Source organism: Mastigoproctus giganteus, chromosome 11, assembly GCF_048544385.1.
Source record: "Mastigoproctus giganteus isolate SK-2022 chromosome 11, ASM4854438v1, whole genome shotgun sequence".
Taxonomy (NCBI): domain Eukaryota; kingdom Metazoa; phylum Arthropoda; class Arachnida; order Uropygi; family Thelyphonidae; genus Mastigoproctus; species Mastigoproctus giganteus.
Window position 1 is genome coordinate 102963209 of NC_143585.1, and position 24568 is coordinate 102987776.

Genomic DNA, 24568 nt, shown 5'->3' on the forward strand with positions numbered 1-24568 from the left:
AATAAGACAGAGAGTGCAGACTCTGTTGAGATGAGACATTAATTAACCTAATTGCCCTCTTTTGAATGGAATCTAGAAGCCTGAGAGAGGTTTTGGGGGTACTGCCCCAGATGTGGGAACAATATTCCACAGTAGGCCAGATTTGCAATTTGTACAGAGCCAACAACTGTTTGGAAGAACAGTAACGCTGAGAGCGAAAGAGAAAACCCAGTTTTTAGATGCACAGAAAGCAATATTTGTAATGTGCTCTATGCCAAGAGAGATTAGAAGTCAGGGCATTCCTCAAGACCTGGCCTAGAAATCAGAACGTCATCGAAGATAAACACAGGAGCAGAAGAATCCATTTTGTGAAATAAAAGACAGGACTGAGTTTTAGAAGGATAGTAATCGAATAAGTTATCTTTACCCCACTGCAGAATTACCTGAAGATCAGCATTTAAGGATTTGGCAGTGGATACTCGAGAAGTTGAAGCTGTTTGAGCAGAGCAAGTTTTCTCAAATTGGAAGGAGGAATGCAATGTGCTATTGTCAGGAAAACTATGGATAGAATTTCTGGTTAATGGAAGGTTATTAATATACAAGAGGAAAAGAGTGGGAGAAAGAACTGAACCTTGGGAAACCTGCATTAGTGAAGTTAGAAGACAGAGAGCCATCACCTGCAGTGAGCAGTGTCAGAGAGAAAACTGAATACTGCAAAAAACAGTTGGCAAATCATAAGATGGAAATTTATTTAGCAGACTTTCATGCCAAACACGATCAAAAGCATTTGAAATGTCAAGAACAATGGCTTGAGTTTCATCAAACCTTTCCACTGAATTTGTCCATAGATGGGTAACATAAGTCAGAATATCACTAGTGGAACGACACTGACAGAATCCATACTGCCGATCGTTGATTGGATGAAAAATTTTCAGATAGTTTAAGAGTTGGTGGTTAATTGATTTCTCCATTACTTTAGAAAGAGTAGAAGTAATCACATTGGGATAACTGGATGGAAAGGATTTATCACCCTTTTTAGGAACTGGCTGGATATAAGCAAATTTACAAGCAGAAGGTTGCTTTAGAATAAGAAAGTGAAACAAGACAACACAAAACAGGAGTAAGCTCGGGAGCACAGATTTTGAGAACAAGTGGAGAAATACCATCAGTACCTGGAGCTTTCTTAGCATCAGATTCACCAAAATCCTTTTGATGCACAGGAGGCATTGAATGGAGTGTACTAAGAATGGTTTGGGGTGATTTACCAAGATCAATACATGAGTTGGTAGAAAAATAGGATACTAGCAGGTCAGCTTTATCTTTGGTTGATGTGGCAACAAAATCATCTGATTTTGACAGGTGGGTACAGAGATGGGCAAAAATTGCAGGCAATAGCTTTGGGAAGAGAACAGAATGCTCGGCTAACATTTGGACTAATTAATAACTGCTGTACAAAGTATAAATAATACTTATTAATAATTTTTTATCATTATGCAATGTCACTTATAAAAACATAGTACTGGAAATATTTTATAATAAAAATTCAGAAATATGGGTTTAGTGGTCCATTATTATTATATTAGGGTTACCCGTAATTTTATACAGTATGATATAAAGCACAGTGAAAAAGCCCGAATTTGTGTCTGTAAATTGCGTGTGTTCTCTGGTCAATTTGCCTGTTTTGCTGGACGAAGAAACCCCAGTTTCTGGGGGGAGGGAAACACTACCTGAGACCAACTAACTCAGCCATGGAGTGAAAAAAGCCCACTGAAGTTCCTCGCGTCATTGACAGGATTCGAACCAGGGCCTTTTCCACCTGGTGTGGGAGAGGACGGTGACGATAACACTGTGCGAACCGCACAGACAAGGCTTAGTGGTTTGCGATAACAAATATTATGTTGAAAGGGGGTGTACGAGTCAAAAAAGGGTGGAAACTGCTGCATTAAGATAACTGCTCATATGAGATTTATCATGTCAACAATTAGATCATGAATCATTTGGCTTTTTCCCTCATAATTAAGACAATGGTAACCAAGAAAAATATGGAGAAAGCAAAATCGCAAAGTGGTTAATTGTTCTGACAAAAGTCATGCATTGATGTAATGACCAAAAGGAGAAAATACCCTGCAGAGCATGGAGAAAGATCTTAAGATTGGATGTTGTCAGATAACAGAAAGGAGAAAAGAAGCTGATGCAGGGCTTCAGATTCCTCTACATAAGGAATTGTTGTCCAAATTCCAAGGCAATTTTCCTCTTGAGAACAGAATTAGAATTATATAATACCTTGACTTGAATTCATGGGAAGAATCAGGATGAATTTGTGCCCCACTGTCTGAACATCTTAAAACAATGACATTATCAGGACAAACACAGACCAGGTCCAGTGTACGGGTACCTTTATCAGTATGGAAATGTACTTCCTTTATTACTGAGGTTGTTGTTGTTGGTTTAGTTTTATTGGCGCATCAGCAACTAAGGCTATAATGCGCCAAAACCCCTTTATTACTGACTAATTTGGTTAAGGACATTTGAGGTTGAGAACATAACAGATATTCTCTTAGGTATGTCAAGCTGGGCTTGCTATATGGGAGTCTAAAACACTGATGGAACTGATATTCAGGTCACACTCAAGTCAAGTGGAACAAATTTCGGTGAAGTCCAGTCATTCAGTGACAACCAAATCCTCTCATTGCACCTTCACAATGGTGGGACTGTTAGTAACCGTGGGTATAACTCCCCATGCAAGTCCTGAAATACAGCACCTAGTATAAGGGATGTGACCACCCAGGTGTGAACTAATGTAAGAAGGGGTCAAGGTGTGCTTGTCCATACCATAAGGAGGATTGCTGTCCCTCTGTGTTACCAGGAAATGCTAGGTAGTAGATGACTCGTTAACCAGTGCAATATCACCACTTCACTTATTGGAGGCCTGAAGTGGTGGAATCCAGGTTTAGTCTCCAGATCAAGGCTATAGTAATTTTGCATCTCTTCAACATGCAATATTATTGATTTCCTTTGAGGTTATGATGGACAATGGAGGGATCCAATCTTCCTTAAATTGAGGGTAACATGGTAACTTTAAAATGGTATTTGCATACCGTCCACCGGACTAAACCTATAGTTAACTCTTTAGGAGGCTTCTGGATCAGACAGTGTATAATCTCAATGCCTCTACTCTTAAGTACATGGTGGAAGTTGTGGTCCTATAGCCACCTCAGATCATAACCTGGTGATGGTATCTTCTCCAATGGAGTCTTTCTCTTTGGCTATTCCCAACCTGTGTTGTTTGGCATTGCAAGAATGCAAAATGGGATGATCTGTGAGATTTCCTTTCTTCTTTTGCTGGGTTGGATTACTGTTTCAAATCTCCTGATGTCAACATTTCTTCAGATCTGTCAGTGAATTTATTCTTGTATGCATCAAATCCTTTATTCCACACTCCAGCATAAAACCATGTGCTTTATCCAAACCTTGGTTTCCAATAAACGTGCTAAGGCTGTTCAAGATAAGAACATTGCATACTGCAATTGGCTTACATTCAAATCTCTAAGTTCATTTTTCACTTACATGAAAGCTAGCAGCAATTGTAAAACAGTTATTAATCAGTCAAAACTAGATGTTCAATAGGATAAGAATAGAAAACTTCCTTCTTGTCTAAATGGTAGTTGGGCATTCTGGTCTCTTGCGCATCTCTATTTCCACCTCTATCAAAACCAGATGGTTCTATTGCCACCTAAGCTTAATAAAACTCCATTTCACACATCTATTCCCCCTAAAAGTTTCTCCAATTCCTCATTGAATTTATTTAAGCTATCAACTTCCATAACAACAGATGGAAGTTTGTTCCAGCAATCAACTACCTGCTGGCTAAAAGCAAATTTCTGCACATCTATTCTACAACAGTCTTTCTTCAATTTGAATCTAAGCAAGAGGAAGAATCCCATCAGCATTGAGCCTGCTCAAACCATTCAAGGCCTTATACACCTCAATCAGATCACCTTGCAGGTGCCTAGTCTCTAGATGCTACAATTTGCAGAACTTAAGCCTTTCTGTAAGAGGACCACTTTGTTCCCCTCACCAATCTTGTTGTCCTTCTCTATACTCATTCTAGCAACTCTACATCCTTCCTAAAATGAGGCCTCCAGAGCTGTATGCAGTACTCAAGACATGGCCCGACAACTGCCTTATACAAAGGGATAATCACCCCCTTTTCCCTACTAGCAAAATTCCTGTATATTATTGTTAATACACCATGGCTTGCTCAGGCAGCCTGTCTGCACTGCTCAGCAAAGTTTACCTGACTGCACAATTACCCCCAGATCTTTTTCATTCTCTACCGCCCTGAGTGTAGTAACACACAGTTGGTACATTTCTCTTGGGTTACTGCTATCCACAGGAAGTACTTTGCATTTGTCAATGTTAAACTTCAGTTGTCACTTCTCAGCCCATCTGCCCAACATTTCTAGATCTTATTGCAGTAGCATGCTGTCATTAACAATCCTGCCAACCTTTGTATCATCTGCACACTTTGACATTAAGCCTGACATACTTTCATCAATATCATTGATAAATATACAAAACAAGAACGAGCCCGACACCGAATCCTGGGGACTCCACTAATAACACTAGTCCACGAAGAGCAGTATCTACTGATTACTATTCTCTGTCTTCTGCCACTCAATCATCCTTTTATCCATTGTAGTAACTTGCCTTTAATGTCATACTACTCCAATTTGCACAGTAGTCTTCCATGTGCAGCAGAATCAAAAGCTTTCTTGAAAATCAAGTATATGATATCAAAATTATTTTTTTGCATCCAGTTCCTTTCTGACCACATCATAGTATCCAATCAAACTGGTCAGACAAGACTTCCCATTAACAAACTCTTGCTGTTATTTTTGTTTTCCCAGTGATTACATTATTACTGTTATTAGTGGGGTCTTCCAAGGATCAGTGCTGGATCAATTTTTGTTTTCTATATTTATTAAAGATAGTAAAGGAAGGCATAATCCCAGGGGCTCACATCTGGTGAGTATGGGCTTGGCACACCCAGTGACCTGAGCTAGATATCATCATTCTTCTCTTTCTTGGTGATCCCCTTCTACTTCTCTCTCTCTCTCTCTCTCTCTCTCTCTCTCTCTCTCTCTCTCTCTCTCTCTCTCTCTCTCTCTCTCTCTCTCTCAGGATAACTTGGAATTTTTTTTTGGCAAGTGCAACATAAGCCTCAGAGGCTTCCTTGTACTATATGGCTAATAATAATAATAATAATAATAATATCAGGCTTAATGTCTAAATTTAATATGATGTTATGAAAATTGGTAAGGGTATTTTCATAACATCAAAATTGATGTTATGAAAATTGGTAATGACAGTAATCATGATATGCTACTGCCACAGAAAGAAAAATTCAGCAGATGGACTGAAAAATGAGAAATGAAGTTCAACGTTAAAAAATGCAATATATTGCACGTGGGTAGCAGCAATCCCAGATTAACATACCAACTGTGTGGTACCACACTCAGTTAGTGGAGAAAAAAAAGAGTCCTAGTGGTAACTCTGCAGTCATATATATGAAGTTTTCTGAACATTGAAACAACTTTGAAACCAGGCTGCCTGAACAGCTCATGGGATTTGTCAATGATATACAGAAATTTTTCCAACATAGATATGGAAGTGATTATCCTATTGTACGAGGGGGGGGGGGTGATCATTTAATTTGCAGACTGATGTAAGATCTTATCTTAATTGCCATCATCTGAATCTTCTGTGGATTTCTCCTTCTCAAAATATTCTCCCTTGAACTTTATACACTTTCACCATCATACTCATGGATTAAATGCTTCTTGAAAGCCATTTTTTTCTAAAGACTGCGAAGTGCTTCCGTTGTGGCTCTGCAAGCATCGTTGTTGGATGCAAAATGCTTGCCTTTCAGAGTTTTCTTTAGACGTGAAAACAGGAAGAAATCACACAGGGCTAAGTTAGGTGAATAAGAGGAATGTGGTAGGACCAGGGCACCCATACCAGTGATCATTGTATATGGTTTCTCCATATACAATATTAGCTGTATATGGAGAAACCACTTCACACCAGAAAGTTTTTGACATTTCTCACAAATGGCATGGCAAAGTTTGACTATGAGAACCTCAGAGTATGCTTCCTTCTTCATAGTTGTTCCACGAGGCACAATATGTGTAACAAGAATGCCTTTTATGTCAAAAAACACAAGAACCATTTGTTTGTCAGCTGAACGAGAAGCTTGAAATTTCTTAGGTCTTGGTGAATCAGAATGCTTCCACTCACTCAACTGTTGTTTTTTCTCTGGATCATAGTGAAAAAACCAAGTTTCATCACAAGTCACTATTCAATTTAAGATGTTTTGACCCTGTGTTTCAAAACGATCAATCATTTTTTGCATGATGTCTAATCTTTGTTGTTTTTGTTCTGGAATCAAATTTTGTGAAATCCAGTGGGCACAGATTCACAACATTTTCAGGTGATCTTTCACAATACTGTGAGCACTACCATATGAAATGGACATTCTAATAGCTAATTTATGAAGTGTAATTTGCCTGTCTTCATCCAAGATTTCCTGGGCTTTTGCAATTTGCTCAGGAGTTGTTGAGGAGGAAGGCTGACCAGGTTTTGGGTCATGTGCAGCAGACTCTCATGGCCTTCACTGAATCACTTGTGACATTTAAATATGGCCGTCCTACCAAGATACTCAATACTAATTTGCTTTTCATCTCTTTAACTGTTTCCAATGCACTTAAGCTCCATTCAACACAATAACAAATCACATATCGCTGTTCAATCTGTATATCTGACATCACACTTGCTTCAAAACAATCACCAGTGAGACACAGCTCAAAAAAAAAAAAAAAAAAAAACTCTCTTCATGCAACATTAGCTCGGCAAGTAAGCACTGGCATGTGCATACAGAGTCTGCTCAATAGCAATCAGGGAGAGCACCTCTAGCAGGAGTTATGGAAAGTTTGAGCAGTAAACATAAAATCTCCCATCCGTCCACAAATTAAACGACCACCACTTCGTACAAGGCAATGGCCAGGCCACATCTTGAGTGCTACATATAAATCTTCTGGCTTTATTTTGGGATGGATGTAGATCTGTTGGAATGGGTGCAGAGAAGAGCTACTAGATTAGTAGAGGGAACAAAGGGGTGCACTTACCAAGGAAGGCTTCAATTGTGCAAACTGTAGCACCCGAAGAAAGGCACAGGCGAGGATATTTGACTGTGTTAAGACTTTGAATGCATTGAGTAATCTCAATCCTAATAGAATCCTTTGTTTTGCTCAGACAGTATATATGGGGGGGGGTATAAATTTAAATTCAGGAAGGATAGTTGCAGGACAAATGTGTGTAAATTTGCCTTCAGCCAGCAGGTACAGGTAGTTCCCAACTTTACGAGTTAATTCGTTCCTAGCGTGCACTCGTAAAGCAGGAATTTATAACTCATAGATGTAATGTTAAAAACAGGGGTTACATTCTCAACAAACTTAGCTCCCTGTTAGAGTTTGATAAACTTCTGGCATTCCCCTCCTTGAATAACTCCTCATGTACTGACCATAGTAGTGTTAAATAAAAGTCAACAAAACAATAGTTTACGTTTAAACAATGATTTATTTATCCAACGAAATTAAACGTAGCCTTTAAAATCAAAGCAAATTATAATAATAAAGAAATTATTTTTGTCATACAAATGTTAAAGAATGTTTATTCTTCATCACCATCGACTAAATCCACACTCATTGATGGTTTGTCACTTGTTGATGGTTCATCACTCGTTGGTTTGTTGGAAGCACAAGGAGCTGTCTTCTTCAGAAATGCTTCAAGAGTCATTTGTTTCCAAGACAAATCTGTAGCAACTTTTCTAGTGAGCTCCAAATTTGAACTTTGTGACTCGAAAATCTCAATTGCTTTTAGTGTGTTTAAAAGTTTCATCAAATCCTTTGAGAGTGAAGGAACGAACACAAGTTTCAGCTGTTAAACCTTCTTCTTCCTCAGCTTTGCATTTTTCCATTTCAATGAGGTCCTCATTGTGTGTGTTTAAAGCAGATCAGTGAAGTCAGTTGTACACACCTCAAGCTGCAATTAATAAGCAACATTTAGAGCGACTTCTGTTTCATTTTGCGGTCTCTTCTGGTTGTTGAAATCCTTCAACATTATCCATAAACTGATGACAGAGTTTATTCCAAACACACTTCATGTTCTTCTCTGTAATTTTGTCCCACGCTCGTTTTATTTTGATTGCATCAAAAATATGGAATTCTTTCCCGCACAGTAGTAGTACAGTATTTATATAGCTATGTGTGTGGTTTGAAATGCCGTATTTATGAATGTTTAGCGTTTATTTATTGCAATTAATGTTCATATTTTTGATTTTGTTGATACTTGAAAAAAAAAAAAAAAAAACTTGTAAACCCAGAAACTCGTAAAGCGAAATCTTGTAAAGCGGTAAATGCCTGTAGTTGATTTGGAACAAACTTCTAAGTAGTGTTGTAGAGGTGAGTAGTTTGAATAAATTCAGGAAAAATTAAGCAAAGTATTATTGGGGATGGACGAATGATATGGGAAGCATGTGTTTTTTTTTTTTGTTAATACTGCATAAGCTTGTTTTCTTGCATATCTTCCATTACTAATAGTAATAATTCCCTTAACTCCAGTTTTAACACATGAATGGAAGGTGTTATTCAGATTTCTGAATACTGAAGCAATTATCAGATGTTAACATCTAGAAAAGGGAAAGTTTTCTTGGTGCCTTCTATTCAAAATTTTATGTTTGTATTACGGTTCTTGACATGGTTATGGAACGTTTCTGGCTCACTCTTGTAGTTCCATACAACATGTATTATACAAATATAACAAATGCAGTCTGGGGGCAAAAACAAACAAGGTACGTTGTAGTTCAAACACACTCAGTGATCATGGAATTATGTTGCGTAGCTCTGTAAAGGACTATGTTGCATAGCTCGCAGCAGAAAAAGCTGAACAGCTTCCCATGCTAGAGCAGTGGTAGTCTGCATCTGGCTGTGCAGGTCAAGGTGATAAAGTAGCAGTTAGAGGTGTAGTAAAGATATCACAGAGTTTCAAAAGAGCATAATTGTGGGAGCTCATGCACTGGATGCTTCCATATCAGAAATGGCATATCTTGTTGGTTGCTCATGACCCACTGTGGTTAAGGTGTACAAAGAATGGTGCTGAATGGGTCAAACCACCTCCCAACAACAGAACTGTAAAGGATTATGCAAAGTAGATGTTTGTGGTCAGCAAAGGGTGCAGTATGCTGTACGGGCTCAATGGCACGTTATTATGCAACAGTTGACATTGCAAAACAATATAGGGAATGAATGTTCTTACAATATCCCAAATGATGATGCACCACACACCCAGATGTATGGGGTTCCACAGCAGATGACCAAAGAGACACCCTCTCCTCACCACTGTTCATCATCGATAGTAAATGCTATGGTGTCAACAACATGATGGATGGACACTGGAGGACTGAAAACGAGTGTACTGGCTAGATAAATCCAAATACCTGGTGCCAACGGATGCCTTCATGTGCAGCACAAGTCCATGGACCTATCATGATTGGGCCCACTATGCAAAGCAGGTGGCGGTGGTTGCTTAATATGGGGCATCTTTGGCAGGCAAGAACTAGAATCTCCTGGTATGTACAGACCAATGTGTCACCGGTGAGGTCTACTGGTAGTTCTTAGGAAACCATGTGCACCCTGCCACTTTGCTGCTTTTTTTTTGAACAGAGACAGGATCTACCAAGGCAAGAATGCGAAGAATCACTGAGCCCACACTGTGCAATAGTGTTTCGAGGAACATAGTGAATACATCACCCATATTGATCAGCCTCCAAATTTGGCCAACCTCAATCCAACTGAACACCTGTGGGATGTTTTGGAATGGGAAAGTGATGTATATGGACACACAACTGTCATATATTCACACACCTTGCAAAGTCTTGCAGGCAGCATGGCTGCAGGCAGATTCCTATAAACATCAATGCCTAGGTGAATATAATAATAGTAATAGCCATATAGTGCAGTTAAGCCACAAGTGTTTTCTGCACTGGCTTAAAAAAAAAAAAAAAAAGCAGCAGATAAGAATATAACAATTATTTGCTTCTTTCCTCATACAAGTAACTATCCAGTTGATCTTTGAATTTTTTCAAACAGTCAGCCTCAACTACCTGCAAAGGCAACTTGTTCCAGCAATCAACAACTTGCTGGCTACAAAAAAAAGTGGCTGTTATCTGTGCAAACAATAGCCTAAGATGGGCTTAGGTAGGTGGTCATAATTCAGTGATCACCCAGTGTAAATACATCTGTGAACAGTTATTTTCCCTCAATTATTTTCCTCGGAATGGAAAATAATGGAGTCACTGATTAAAGCAGCATTGCAGGATCATATAGACAAGACAGCGGTAAAAATTCAGACACAGCATGGGTTTGTTAAGGGGTAGTCTTGTCTGACCAATTTGAATGGATGCTATGACGTGGTCACAAAGGAACTGGATGCAAAAAATAATTTTGATATCATATACTTGGATTTCTGGAAAGCTTTTGATACTGTTGCACATGGACTTTATTCAAAAATGGCAACATAGTTGCCATTTTTGAATAAAGTCCCTCTGTACCATTTTGTTTCTGTTGTTGTGTCAGTGTTGTTTCCTTCATCATTTCAGTACCTCACGAGGTTCCTTTGGTATGCTTTTCCCATATATACAGGCCACTCCCATAAGCTACAGGTGAAAACCTGACTGATCCTTAAATTTTGCACAACAGTGTAGGTACTTAATCTCCCAGTATGGCATTAAGGGCAAGTTGCTACAATGAATAAAAGGATGACAGAGAGTGATAATCAATGGATACTGCTCTTCGTGAACTAATGTTATTAGCAGGGTCCCCCAGGGTTCGCTGTTGGGCCCATTGTTGTTTTGTATATTTTTCAATGATATTGATGAAGGCATATCAAGCTTAATGTCAAAGTTTGCAGATGATACAAAGTTAAGAGGAGGATTGTTAATAACAGTAATGACAATATGCTGCTGCAACAGGACCTGGAAAAGTCGGGCAGATGGGCTGAGAGTGGCAACTGAAGTTTAACATTGACAAATGCAAAGTACTGCATATGGGTAGCAGTAACCTCCAGAGAAACATACCAACTCTGTAGTACTACATTCAGGGTGGTAGAGAATGAAAAAGACCTAGGGGTAATTGTACAGTCAGATACGAAGTTTTCTGAGCAGTGCAGACAGCCTGCCAGAGTAGGTCATGGGGTTTTGTTAATGATATACAGGAATTCTGCAAGCAGGAATAAGGAGCTGATTATCCCTTTGTATAAGGCAAATGGTCAGGCCACACCTTGAGTACTGCATTCTGGAAGCCTCATTTTAGGAAAGATGTAGATTTGCTAGAATGAGTACAGAGAAGGGCAACAAGACTGGTGAGGGGAACAAAGGGCTGCTCTTACGAAGAAAGGCAGGGTCTGGAGACTAGGCTCCTGTCAGGTAATCTGATTGAGGTGTATAAGGCCTTGAATGGACTGAGCAGGCTCAATGCTGATGGGGTTCTTCCTCTTGCTCAGATTACAAACCAGAGGGGGCATAAACTGAAACTGAGGAAAGACAGTTGTTGAACAGATGTGCAGAAATTTTCCTTTAGCCATCGGGTAGTTGATTTCTGAAACAAACTTCCATCTGCGTTGTGGAAGTTGATAGCTTAAATAAATTCAAGGCAGAACTAGACAAACATTTGGAACGAATGGATGGGTGAAATGGGAAGGGTATTTTGGCTGATGATATAAACTTGCTTTCTTGCATCATATACTTCTACTAATGCTAATGCTATTTAAAGAATTCATTTTGTCTAATTATTCTGAATAAATCTATTTAACTAAGATTTTATGTATGCTGGCAGAACTCATAATCAGGAATCAATTTCAACTAGTAGAAAGCATTTTACCTATAAATATCCTTATGTAGAGTAGAAGATTACCTTCCAGTCACAAATGCAACTAAAATTTAAATTAGGCAGCTGAATTTTTTGTGAATGACTAAGGTGGGGGGGAGGATTGGACCATTTCAAAATGCTTTCTCAAGTCTATATATGGAAATATGCAATTCTGTAGCATTTATAAAACAGAGAATGCCAGATCTTCAAAGAACAACAGGGTAATTCATAAATTTTAATATTTTTATATTATTACGTAAGTAAATTGATATTTACATATTAACTACAACAAAAAAAAAAGAAAAAAAAAAGGATATTAAATCTCTAGGAGTGCGATGCTCTAAAGAAAGATGAGCAGCAAAATCATCAGTAACATGATTTGGTTCTCCTCCTGGGAGGGAAGCACACACCGGACAAACCTAGTATTAAATCACAAAACTTTAAAATATATTGTAACAACCTATGTAGTATGCATTTATCTTATAACAGAAATATTCTTTTAATACAGGTCACGAGCAAAAAAAGAAGTTCCCTTTTCAGAGATTAAAATACAAAATATTAAACTGATTAAAAATGAAACACTTTTATCAAATTAGCACCATATCTCGCAAACAAACTTTTTATGGTATAACTTTCTCTTTAATTTCTGTCTTTGTTCTTTTTTGTGTAATGGCTGCTTACCTTAAAATGTTATATTTGAGATCATTGAAGATCATATTTAAACCCACTTGAAGGCTTTCAGTATATCCATATTGTAAATGTGATTATAATATAAAGTAGACTTTCGATTTTCCGGGATAGATGGTAAAAAAAATTCCAGGATAATCAATTTCCCGGTTAATCCAAAAATACAGCAAGTCCCCAACATACGTAAGAGTACGTTACAGGACTTCCCATGTAAGTAGAGTTTTACAAATTTGGGAATGACTAAAATAATATTGCTACTATATCCCTGATATGCCAAAATTACAAAAACCACATAATATCCTCAGAAGAATGAAGAAAAATAGTTACGTATTTTTAATTAGTTCAATTAAATTATCTGGGGATAGCGGTGAAGTAGCCGGAGTGGCACATAAGAAAAGAAAACATAAAAGGAAAAAACGCATGTTATTGTACTGCAAAAACTGATATGTGTTTCATAGCCTTGGTTATTATAGTTGACTTCATTGGTGCCGATCCCTTCACAGCTTCTCGTATTCTGTCTAACGTAACGCAAGTCTGAAGCTACGCAAGTCTTGGACTTACTGTATCAAAAAATGTTCAGCAAACCACGTAAAAAGCACGGCGATAGATAAAAAACTTAAAAAAACTTACCACACTACTCGCGTGTCCAATACGATGCTTCCCTTTATTTTTTACAATGTCCATTTTAAATAGAATAGCTTCCTGCTTCCCTTTATTTTTTACAGTGTCGCATATGGTTTGGTCACCGACATTATAATGGTTCTTTAGAGATTTAACGGCTACAAACGTTAAATAGCCGTTAAATCTCTTTTCAAACTTTTGAATAATTTCAGGTTTTTATATTATTGAAAGCAGAACTCTTGCATTTGCCCATGACTTTTGCAATTTCTTAACAAAAAAATAAATAAAAAATACCTACATCCCTGACAAATAACGAAACAAAATTTGTCCTTTTGCGGTGCAACGAAACACAACAATCTGTGCAACTTACTAAACTAAAGATAATACACTGGTGTGCAAAACTTAAGGACCAACACTATTTCTAAAGGTTACAACCACAAAATCTTCACTTAAGTTACTCTTTACTGATGAGAGTAGATTCAGTCTCAGCAGCGATTCTGGATGTCAGCTAATCAGACAAGAGGTATCACCCTGCAAGCATCACTGAAAGGGATCAATATGGCGGTTGAGGTGTTATCTTGGATGGACGTACACAACTCCAGATACTGGAAGGCAGTACTGTAACAGGTACCGGTGCACACTACTGTACCGAGGTAATTCTTCCCCATGTGCATCTGTTCCGAGGTGCCATTGGCCCCGAGTTCGTGTTTGTGGATAACACCACACCCCATCGCACTGCAGCTGTTGATATGCTTTTGGAAAGTGAGGACATTGTTCGTATGGATTGGCCTGCCTGTTCCCTCGATCTAAATCCTATCAAACACATATGGGACGCTCTGGGGAGTCGCCTAGCGGCACGTCCACACCCACCAGAAAACGTTCACCAGCTGAAGATGGCGCTGACAGAAGAATGGATGATTTTACCGCAAGAACTTATCAGCAACATTGTTCTAAGTATGGACAGGCGGTGAAAACCTGCATCGACATTAGGGGTGGCCATATCTCCTACTGAGGACCACCTCTTCCCTTTGTTTCATCTTTGGCAGTGATGCATCTGTATCATGGCAGCCAGTACTATGTTGCCATTTTTGAATAAAGTCCCTCTGTACCATTTTGTTTCTGTCATTGTGTCAATGTTGTTTCCTTCCTCATTTCAGTACCTCACGAGGTTCCTTTGGTATGCTTTACCCATACATCCAGGCCACTCCCATGAGAAGCTACAGGTGAAAACCTGGATGATCCTTAAATTTTGCATAACAGTGTAGGTACACTAATCTCCCAATGACGACTTATAACGGCGCTTCTTGTCGCTTATTTACGACTTGCAAAACATCTGTTTATACCTATTCTAGTTATTACTTGAATTTTATGATTTCTGGTTGGTTTTTTTTTTTTTTTTTTTTTTTTTTAATTTAGAGTCTAGAAGTGTCCCGGTTAATCCGATCCCAGTAAACTGAGAGTCTGTTGCTATATTTTAATAATTTAAGATACTAAATTATTAGTATCTTAAATTATAGACTAGAGCACAGCAAAGCAACGGGCACAAAGTGGTAGGAGTGCTGTGACTCGGGGGAGAACTGAAGGGGGGGGGCGATTTTCCAACGCATCGCAGCCTAAAAAAATGTGCAACTTGTGAAATGTTTACCGAACTCGCCGGAACAGAACATGATATTGCCATGGGTGATGTCTTTGTGTGTGTGCGCGCGATGTAAGGAGTGTAAGGAAATCAGGCGACAACTCAGCGTTATTATGGGCCTATATGAGAGCTGGAAGGACAGGGTGGATGCCCTCGAAGGATCTAAATTGAGGGGCCCATCAAGCTCTCAGCTGCCCACATCAACACCAGAGCTTGAACTTGGTCATCGCGCGACACAGCGGCAACCTCCAAGGCAGAATGCACTGGTCCCACAGGAACTAGTAGTTGTTGGTGACTCTATTGTCAGGGAAATGGGGAACACGCTTTGTAAAAAAGATAGGTGGAACAAGACCGGGGTATGTCCACCAGGGGCAAAGGTTGATGACGTTGTAGAGCGAATATCATCTTTTAAGGGCACAAAAGGTGATATAGTTGTACACGTTGGCACTAATGATATTAAGAGTAGGAGACCGGCAGAATTACTTAACAAGTACAGGTCACTGTTGAACAAAAGCTGTGAATTAGGATTGAATTTGAAAGTGTCTGCAATTCTGCCCAGACACGATAGGAGGGAGTGTATGATGAAAGCCTTGTCAATCAATTCGGCCCTGGAAAGATTGTGCAAGGCTCAAGGGGTAGAATTTTTTTCAGCCTCGACTGTACTTGTTAACAGGAGAGATTGCTTCTACAGGGATGGGATACACTTAAATAGAAAGGGTGCAAGAATATTTGCTGATGCTATCGAGGCAGTGTTCAGTGGGTCGGAAAACTGCTAGCTTGGGGGGGGGATTCACAGATAAAAGGTTAAAAGTAGCTGCAGGCAGAGGTGAAGGTGATTCTTGCACGACTTCTATTAGAATAAGTAGCGACCGAAGTGAGGGGTGTTGGGGGTTTCAGGGACTGATGGCAGTCATCGTGAAAGAGGTGGGTATATGGGATGTGTTAGGGTAACTAGGAATAGGAATATGTATGCTTGCATGTATACCAATGCTAGAAGTATAGAAAATAAATTTGATGAATTTGAAGTGTTGGTCAAGACATCAAAGGCGGATATTGTTGGGATGGCAGAGACGTGGTGTCACACAGATATAAGGAATGCAGAACTGGAATTTGGGGAGTACAATGTGTACAGAAAGGATAGACAGGATAGGAAGGGAGGAGGTGTTATGCTGTTAATTAAGAAAAAACATAAAAATCAAAAGAAGTGCACCCAGTTGATATAGATGAACAGTGCACTGTTGAGTCAGCTTGGTGTGACATAAGCACTGTGAAAGCAAAAATAAGAGTAGGTGTGTGTTATAGGCCTAATGACTCGAATGAGTACAATGAACAATTATACAGAGAAATAGAGTGGGCTAATAAATCCGAATGTCTTATAATGGGGGATTTTAACTTCCCAGATATTGACTGGAACTTGTGGATTGATCACTCACACACTAGTCAGACATTTGTGGATTTATTGGATGATTGTTTTCTGCAGCAGCATAATCGAGAGGCAACCAGAGAGAGTAATACTCTTGATCTGGTTATCAGCAGTGATCATTCGTGTATTAAGAATTTGCAGATAAAGGAACCTCTAGGTGGCAGTGATTAGTGTACTGATGTGGGATTTACTTAAAGATATAATTACCATCAGGGGTAAAGGAAAAGGTTTTTGCTTCCGTAAAGGTGAGTACAGTGGTCTCAGACAGTTTTTAAATTCTGTACAGTGGGATCAACTGACTATGTTACCAACAGTAAATTCTAAGTGGGAAGCATTCAAGGAATTAATCGTGGATGCTACTAAAAGTTTCATACCTATTAAGAAATTTTGTTCAAGGTTTAGACCTAAATGGTTATCAAATGAACTAATGAGCTTGTGACAGAGAACAAAAATGCATGGGATACATATAAATTATCAAGCGACTCCGAAGCCTATGGCAGATATAAGCTAGTCTGTAATCAGGTCACAAAGGAGGTCAGGTAGATTACGAGAAATCCTTGGCAAAAGATGCTAAGAAAAACAGCAAGGATTTCTTTACTTATATAAACTCTAAAAGGAAGGGGTTGAATCTGATTGGTCCACTTGATATCAATGGTTCCACTGTTGATGATCCTGCTCAGATAGCAAACAAACTGAATGAGTATTCTGCATCTATATTCACACATGAGGAGTTATTAAGGTTTGAAAATGGCAGAAGGTTATCAAATTGTAGCAAGATACTTAATGATTTTGTAATAACTGAGAGCAAAGTGGAGGAGAAATTGTTGAAGTTAAACATAAGAAAAGTACCTGGGGTGGATGGGATCTATACAGTTATATTAAAGGAGGCGGCAAAGCAACTAAGCAAATCCCTAGCCATAATTATGAGAGCATCCTTGGACTCGGGAGGTTTCCACGGACTGGAGATGTGCAAATGTATCCCCAATTCACAAAGGGGGGATCGAAGGGTGACACAAGTAATTACAGACCAGTTAGTTTAACTTCTATTCCGGTTAAAATAATGGAGTTACTGGTTAAAGATGCATTGCAGGATCATTAGACAAGACTGCAGCAATAATTAAGACACAGCATGGGTTTGTTAAGGGAAAGTCTTGTCTGACAAATTTGATTGGTTATTATGATGTGGTTACAAAGGAACTGGATGCGAAAAATAATTTTGATATCATATATTTGGATTTCAGGAAAGCTTTTGACACTGTTGCGCATGGAAGACTATTGTACAAACTGTAGCAGAATGGTATTAAGGGTAAGTTGCTACAATGATTAAAAGGATGGTTAAGTGGGAGAAGACAGAGGGTGGTAATCAAAGGGTGGTGCTCTTCGTGGACTAATGTTATTAGTGGAGTTCCACAGGATTCGGTGTTGGGTCCACTGTTGTTTTGTATATTTATCAATGATATTGATGAAGGTATATTAGGCTTGGTGTCGAAGTTTGCAGATGATACAAAGGTTGGCAGGGTTGTTAATGACAGTAATGGCAGTGTGGTACTGCAACAGGATCTAGATAATTTGGGCAGATGGACTAAGAAGTGGCAACTGAAGTTTAACCTTGACAAATGCAAGTACTGCATATGGGTAGAAGTAACCCCAGAGAAACGTACCAACTGTGTGGTACTACACTTAAGGCGATAGAAAATGAAAAAGACCTGGGAGTAACTGTGCAGTCAGATATGAAGTTTTCTGAGCAATGCAGACAGGCTGCCAGGGCAGGTCATGGGCTTTTGTCAATGAAATATAGGAATTTTGCTAGCAGGGAAAAAGGAGGTGACTGTCCCTCTGTATAAGGCAATGGTCAGGCGACGCCTTGACCATTGCCTTATACATTGCCTTCTACATCCTCCGGATCTGTACTGCGTACAGGTCCGGAGGATGTAGATTTACTTGAGCGTGTACAGAGAAGGGCAACAAGATTGGTGAGGGGAATGAAGGGATCCTCTTATCAAGAGAGGCTTAAGTTCTGCAAATTCCAGTGGCTGGAGACTAGGCACCTGCGCGGTGATCTGATTGAGGTGTATAAGGCCTTGAATGGGTTGAGCACGCTGAATTCTGATGGGATCCTTCTACTTGTTCAGATTACGAACCTAAAGGGGGCATAAATTCAAATTAAGAAAAGACAGAAGTAGAATAGATGTGCGGAAATTTGCCTTTAGCCAGCAGGTGGTTAATTGCTGGAAGAAACTTCCATCTGTCGTTGCTGAAGTTGATAGGTTGAATAAATTTAAGGAGGAACTGGACAGGCATTTGGAGGGAATGGTGTGATATATTTTTTTTTTTTTTTTTTTTGGCTGATGCTGCATAAGCTCATGCACTTGCTTTCTTGCATCACATGCCACTACTACTACTAATACTATTTTAGGGCAAGAAAGCTTCAAACTATGACATTATTTAGTGCATTTGTGTCGTTACTACAAAGTTTAGTTTTTTTGACAAACTGAAGTTTGTACATTAGCATCATTGACCTCTGGGCACCTATCCACTCATTGATGAGAAGCGAAATAGCTTTGGAACAGTTCTGTCTGAATGATGGTACTCAATTCAAAATAAGTAAACAGTAATATTCTCTAATTGAGAGGCATTACTTATTTGAAGTATAAGGAGGGATCCCCCTTGTGAAGGATTTTACAATATGATTTTTTTTTTTTTTTTTTTTTTTTTTTTTTTTGATTTGGTAGTTGTTGGCGCATCGGCTTCTGTGGCCATATTGCACCTCCCAAGGTTTTTGCAGTACTTTGATCCAAGCCCGAGGCGGGAATCGAACCCGCGACCTTTGGGTTGCCGGGCAGGTACTTTACCCACTCGGCTAGCCCGGTCGGCTTACAATATGAGATGTTACAATAATGACCAATGTACAAACTTCAATTTTGTCTAAAAAATTAAACTACAGGTGACCCCCGCTTAACGCTGATCATTCGTTCCGGAAAAACAGAGCGCTAAGTGAATCCGCGCTAAGCGAGCGCCGCTTTCCCATAAGGTAACATATGTATTTGTGAGCTGCGGTCGGTGCCATAGGATATTTCCTAATCAATAATAAACGGTAATGAAAAGATGCACAAATGTCGGTCAAAATATTTAATATTCAAATATTTGCACATATAAAATATTCTGCATTACATACGTATAATTATGTGGTAACTACTTGCGTCTCAAAAGTAAACAAAATTCCAATTAAAATAATGAATTTAATTGATTTAATTTAATGGATGAATTTAATCATGAAAAATGTGTGGATTTTGAGTTGAACTTTGGCCCTCTTCCAAATAAACTAAAAGGGGTATTAATTTTAAATGGCCCGCAGCGTTACCACCCAACAATAAAGTAAACCGATCCTTCGCCGCTTTGAAACTTGGCATGTTTTTTGTTCTTTCAATATGAAACTTCTTTTAGGCATTCGTTTCCACAAAAGTCCTGCTTCATCTATGTTAAAAACTTGTTGAGAAGTACAGTATAACACATAATATCCCTCTTCAATAATTTTAACAAGTTCTTTTTTGAAAGTTTCGGCTCCTTAATCTGCACTAGCGGCTTCTCCCGGGATTTTAAATCTATTCTACCAGTTTTAAATGGTTCCACATTTTTTTTTTAGGCGAGTTTTCTTCAGATCATCGTATTGGCTAATCTCTTTGTCTCTCTCTCTCTTTTTTTAATATTTAACTTAACTGAATTCTGCATTGGAATATTATCTTCAATAAAATTAGTCTTTCCATTTCAATCCTAATAGCCGGTCTAGTCCTAGTTGCTTGCAGTGGAACAGCTATCTTTTCCGCTGCTAAAATTAATTCTTTATTTTTTCATAATTGTTCTTACAGTTAAATTTGTAAGTCCTAAATTATGGCACACATCCGCTTGTCGTTGACCGGAATCGATTCGCTTCAAAACGTCTAATTTAATTTTCAAATTCAGTCTTTTTCTTACATTTATAGTCTTCGTACTGCGCCCAGACGTTGTTGCATTTTCATTCCTGTCGGTCATTATTAGCTCTTCGAAAATATAACTGCGTTGGTTGAATTAATTATGATACAATGTTCAAGTAAACTGTCCGTTACGCACGATGTCTAATACTGTACTGAGTGATGACTAACTAGACTTCGGATAAATGCATATAACGCAAATATTACAAACAATATATTTGATCATTTTTTAAAATGTTGATCTCGGAACTACGTAACAAGTGACTGTACTTAAATTAGCGTGAGAGAAAATTTCACTGAGCGTGGGAAAATTGCTCAAGTCGGCGTGGGAAACGTTTTAATGCTGTTTTGCTATTCATTTTCAAGCTATCGACTCCATCAAATGAAACGATTTCGTTAAATATGTCAAAAATGTAATCTGTAAAAGAGCGTTATAGTGATCTGTGACAGCGTTATAGTCAGATACGGGTTATAATATAAGAACAGCGTTATAGCGAATCAACGTAAAGCGAACCGCGTTATAACGGGGGCCTGCTGTATGTAGTAATGATGCAAATGCACTGAACAGTGTCATAATTTAAGATACTTAATGCTTTGCATATTTTATAATTACAGCAATACCTCGCTTAGCACGGCCTTCACTATAACACGGTTTTCAATTAAATTTAAGTTGAAAATTTACTGTACATATTAAAACTCAATCAATAGTCTAGACACGTACTCTACATATACGCTGCACATATGCCAGTAGTCCCCCCTCAGGCAGTCAGTGGCAACAGTGTTCAGTATTCTTAATTCCATCCTGACGAGACAACATGATAGCTTTTCAAACTTTCCATTTCACAATTTATTTTTTACCCCTTTAAATACGATCAAAAATATATATGCATCTTGGTTAGAAATCATTGCCAACAACATGTGTTATGTTTGGCAGCATATGTTTTGCCCTATTTGGCAAATGATTTCATTGGATTTGAATCGCAAGTTCAGACAATTGCCAAGGACATTATTATTATTATTAGCCATATAGTGCAAGGAAGCCCGAGGCTTATGCTACACCAGCCAAATTTCCATGTTACCCTGAGAGAGAGAGAGAAAATCAGTAATAGAAGGGAATCACCAAGAAAGCAAGAAAGAGAAGAATGATGGTATCCAGCTGGGTTTGCCAAGCTAATACTCACCAGATGTGAGCCCCTGGGGTGAAAATCAGAAGATTTCGGATTCGAAACTTTGGACACTACCAATGTACATTGGTAGTGTCCTGCATTGACTCACATGCGAATAACTTAGATGATACAACTCTCCTTGAAATTGACGAGAAAATTGCATATGAAGGGAAAACAATTTTGAAGTGGCACCAAAGAATTTTCAACAGAAGAATTGAAAGTTTTTCAGGGCTTGACATGGCTTGCGAGGCAATTATGAATGGAGATCCAAATGTTGGATGTAGCATCGAGATGTGGCAAATTTTATAAGATGGGATTCAATGCTACAAAGACGTATGCCGAGAAAAAGAAGAAATCACTTCACCAAACATCATTTTTGAAATACCCAAATAAACAATAAAGCTTTTCTCTCATCTCTCACAATGTTACCTTCTCATTAATAAAATTTTTGAAATATTTTTTTATTTCAAATCCATTTAATTGGCCATCAAGCACAAATTGTTTATAGATTTATTATAATTTGTTTATATAGACTGTTTCTCTGGTACGTATTCATTTAAAACCCATTATAATTATACCTTAATCAGCACGGTTTCAAATAACACAGAACAGTTTCGGTACCAATTATCAGTGCTATGCTGGGTATTGCTGTATCTCATTTTGGAGTTGGAAAGGTGTTATTTATTTTATTTTGCTTTTTGTTTTTCAGTGGATAAGCTTGAATAATTGATTTAGGTTTTCTGGGTACATTGATACTCAAGGTCCTTGCATAATGTGCCATATTTCAGTATCTGGTTTTGTTTGTTTGTTTGGGGATTTATTAGGCGCATCGACATCTGTGGCCATAGTGCGCCGTCAGTATCTTGTAACCTATGATTTAAGTAACCAAGTCAGAATTGTGGTGTGAGTATGTGGGAACATATAATAAGTGCTAAATTGTAAATACACTTTTGAATACCCCATATATACATACTGACGATAAGAAATCAACTTACTGAAGTCAAATTGAAAACTAACTTCAATTTACAGTTAAATTTAAGATATATATACTGTATATACTCAAATTTTAATTTGAGTATATACAGTAATTTCTGCTATTAATTATAATTTTTAATTTCTGCTATTACACATAACAGAAACCAACAACTGTTTGGCATCTGGTTTGTCAGTGTTAATCCTTTTGCATGAATACACATATTTTTCTATGCACAGGCTCAAAGGAGTATAAAAGTAAATATATGTTTTGAAGGATGTTTCAATGCAGTATCAAGAAATTACACCTGTATATGTAAAGATTGTCTCAAAACTCTATAGGGATGTCCTGCCAATTTATTAAACATGTTTACAAGTAATAGTAGCTGTTTTTATGAAGGCTGCTCAAAACACTATCTAATTTACAGTGGAAACCTACCATATTGTGGGGAGACAATACTGTTATCTGGCAGGAAGGCCTAGAATTTATAGTTTTGTCTCTTCAACCTCAATAACATCAATAAAAGAAATAGCCTAAATTTAAAAAAAGAAAATGTTTTTTTTTTTCGAAATATATATCCCCTTAAGTTAAAATATCTCCCCCAAATTGAGAACAAAGAGGAAATAGGTGGGGTGGGGAAGCCGTTGTTCTGGTCTATGAAAAAGCCCTTTATAGCTTCTTTGATATGGCCCACATAGATATATATTCATATTTTGGAAAAGGAAATAATCAATGGGAAACAGACAGCAGCACAGGCAGCTCTGATTGTTTTCATATGTGGCATGTAGGCTATTAAAATAGTTCCTTCAATTTCAAGAGGGGGATAAAAAAGTGGCCACAATCTTCCTGGCAGAGGGAGAGTTTTGAAATTTTTGGCTAGTAGTGACCCATGGGTGTTTCTGGATCCCAGTGGTAAATCCATATTTCATCACCATATATGTGTTGCTTCTATTCAAATGCCAACCAAAATGTACTTGAGATATCCTTCAATATATTAATCCTATACATCCAAAATAAAGCTATACATCATTAAGTATATCTCATATTGTGAATACCTTCACATAATACCTTCTATTATAGAATAGTTGCTTCATATTAGTAAAGAACTCACTGAAGATGGGTACAAGATATATACATACATACATTCTTGCAAAAATTTGCAACTTGAAAGGATGTTAATTATAAAATATGCAAGTTAAAACAATGGTAGCTCTATGCAAAAGCAACAAAAAAATGACATACAATCAATTCAAATAAATTGTTTAAAAATATATCAAGAAAATTCAATAAAACACAAATATGCCAGGGACTTTCAGATTCTGTACAGAGCCTCTTACCTAGGAAAAAACATAGGTGAGTGTTGAAGCTATAGATTGTATATTAGTAAGATGCACACTATTATATATGGAAGTATTCACCTGTGTCATGGGGGAAATCAGCACTATCTATGGCTGAGTGCAGAAGCAGAAGGGGGTAAAGGTATTTATGTGTGTGTGTGTGTGTGTGTGTGTGTGAGAGAGAGAGAGAGAGAGAGAGAGAGAGAGAGAGAGAGAGAGAGAGAGAGAGAGAGAGAGAGAGAGAGAGAGAGAGAGAGAGAGAGAGAGAGAGAGAGAGAGAATAACAGCAGAAGCATGTTTTCTGATTAAGGAGGGAATGGAAAGTAATGGGAGAGTGAGAGAATGGTAGTATATAAGCTGGGGTTAATGGCTAAATAGGATGTTGGTAATTGGCAGAGGGTTTGCCAATTTCACATAAAACAAGTGCATATATACTTGCATGTAAATAAATTCGATGAATTTGAAGTGCTGGTCAAGACATCAAAGGCAGATATTGCTGGGATATCAGAGACGTGGTGCCACACAGATATAAGCAGTGCAGAATTGGAATTTGGGGAGCACAATGTGTACAGAAAGGACAGACAGGGTAGGAAGGGAGGAGGGGTTATGCTGTTAGTTAAAAAAAACACATAAAATCAAAGGAAGGGCATCCAATTGACATCGGTGGACAGTGCAATGTCCAGTCTGTTTGGTGTGACATAGACATGAGAAAGGGAAAATGAGAGTAGGGGTATGTTATGGGCCTAATGACTCTGATGAGTACAATGAACAATTGTGCAGAGAAATAGAATGGG

General features: G+C 38.2%; 1 protein-coding gene across 1 annotated transcript in view; it reads right to left on the reverse strand.

Annotated features, from left to right (window-relative positions):
- Window positions 1–24568, reverse strand: part of Kcmf1 (Potassium channel modulatory factor 1) — a 195742-nt gene that overhangs the window by 59950 nt on the left and 111224 nt on the right. The window contains exon 4 of the mRNA XM_090385569.1: window positions 12281–12382. Within this exon, the coding sequence (XP_090241695.1) occupies window positions 12281–12382 (102 nt within the window). The remainder of the gene's footprint in view (window positions 1–12280; window positions 12383–24568) is intronic.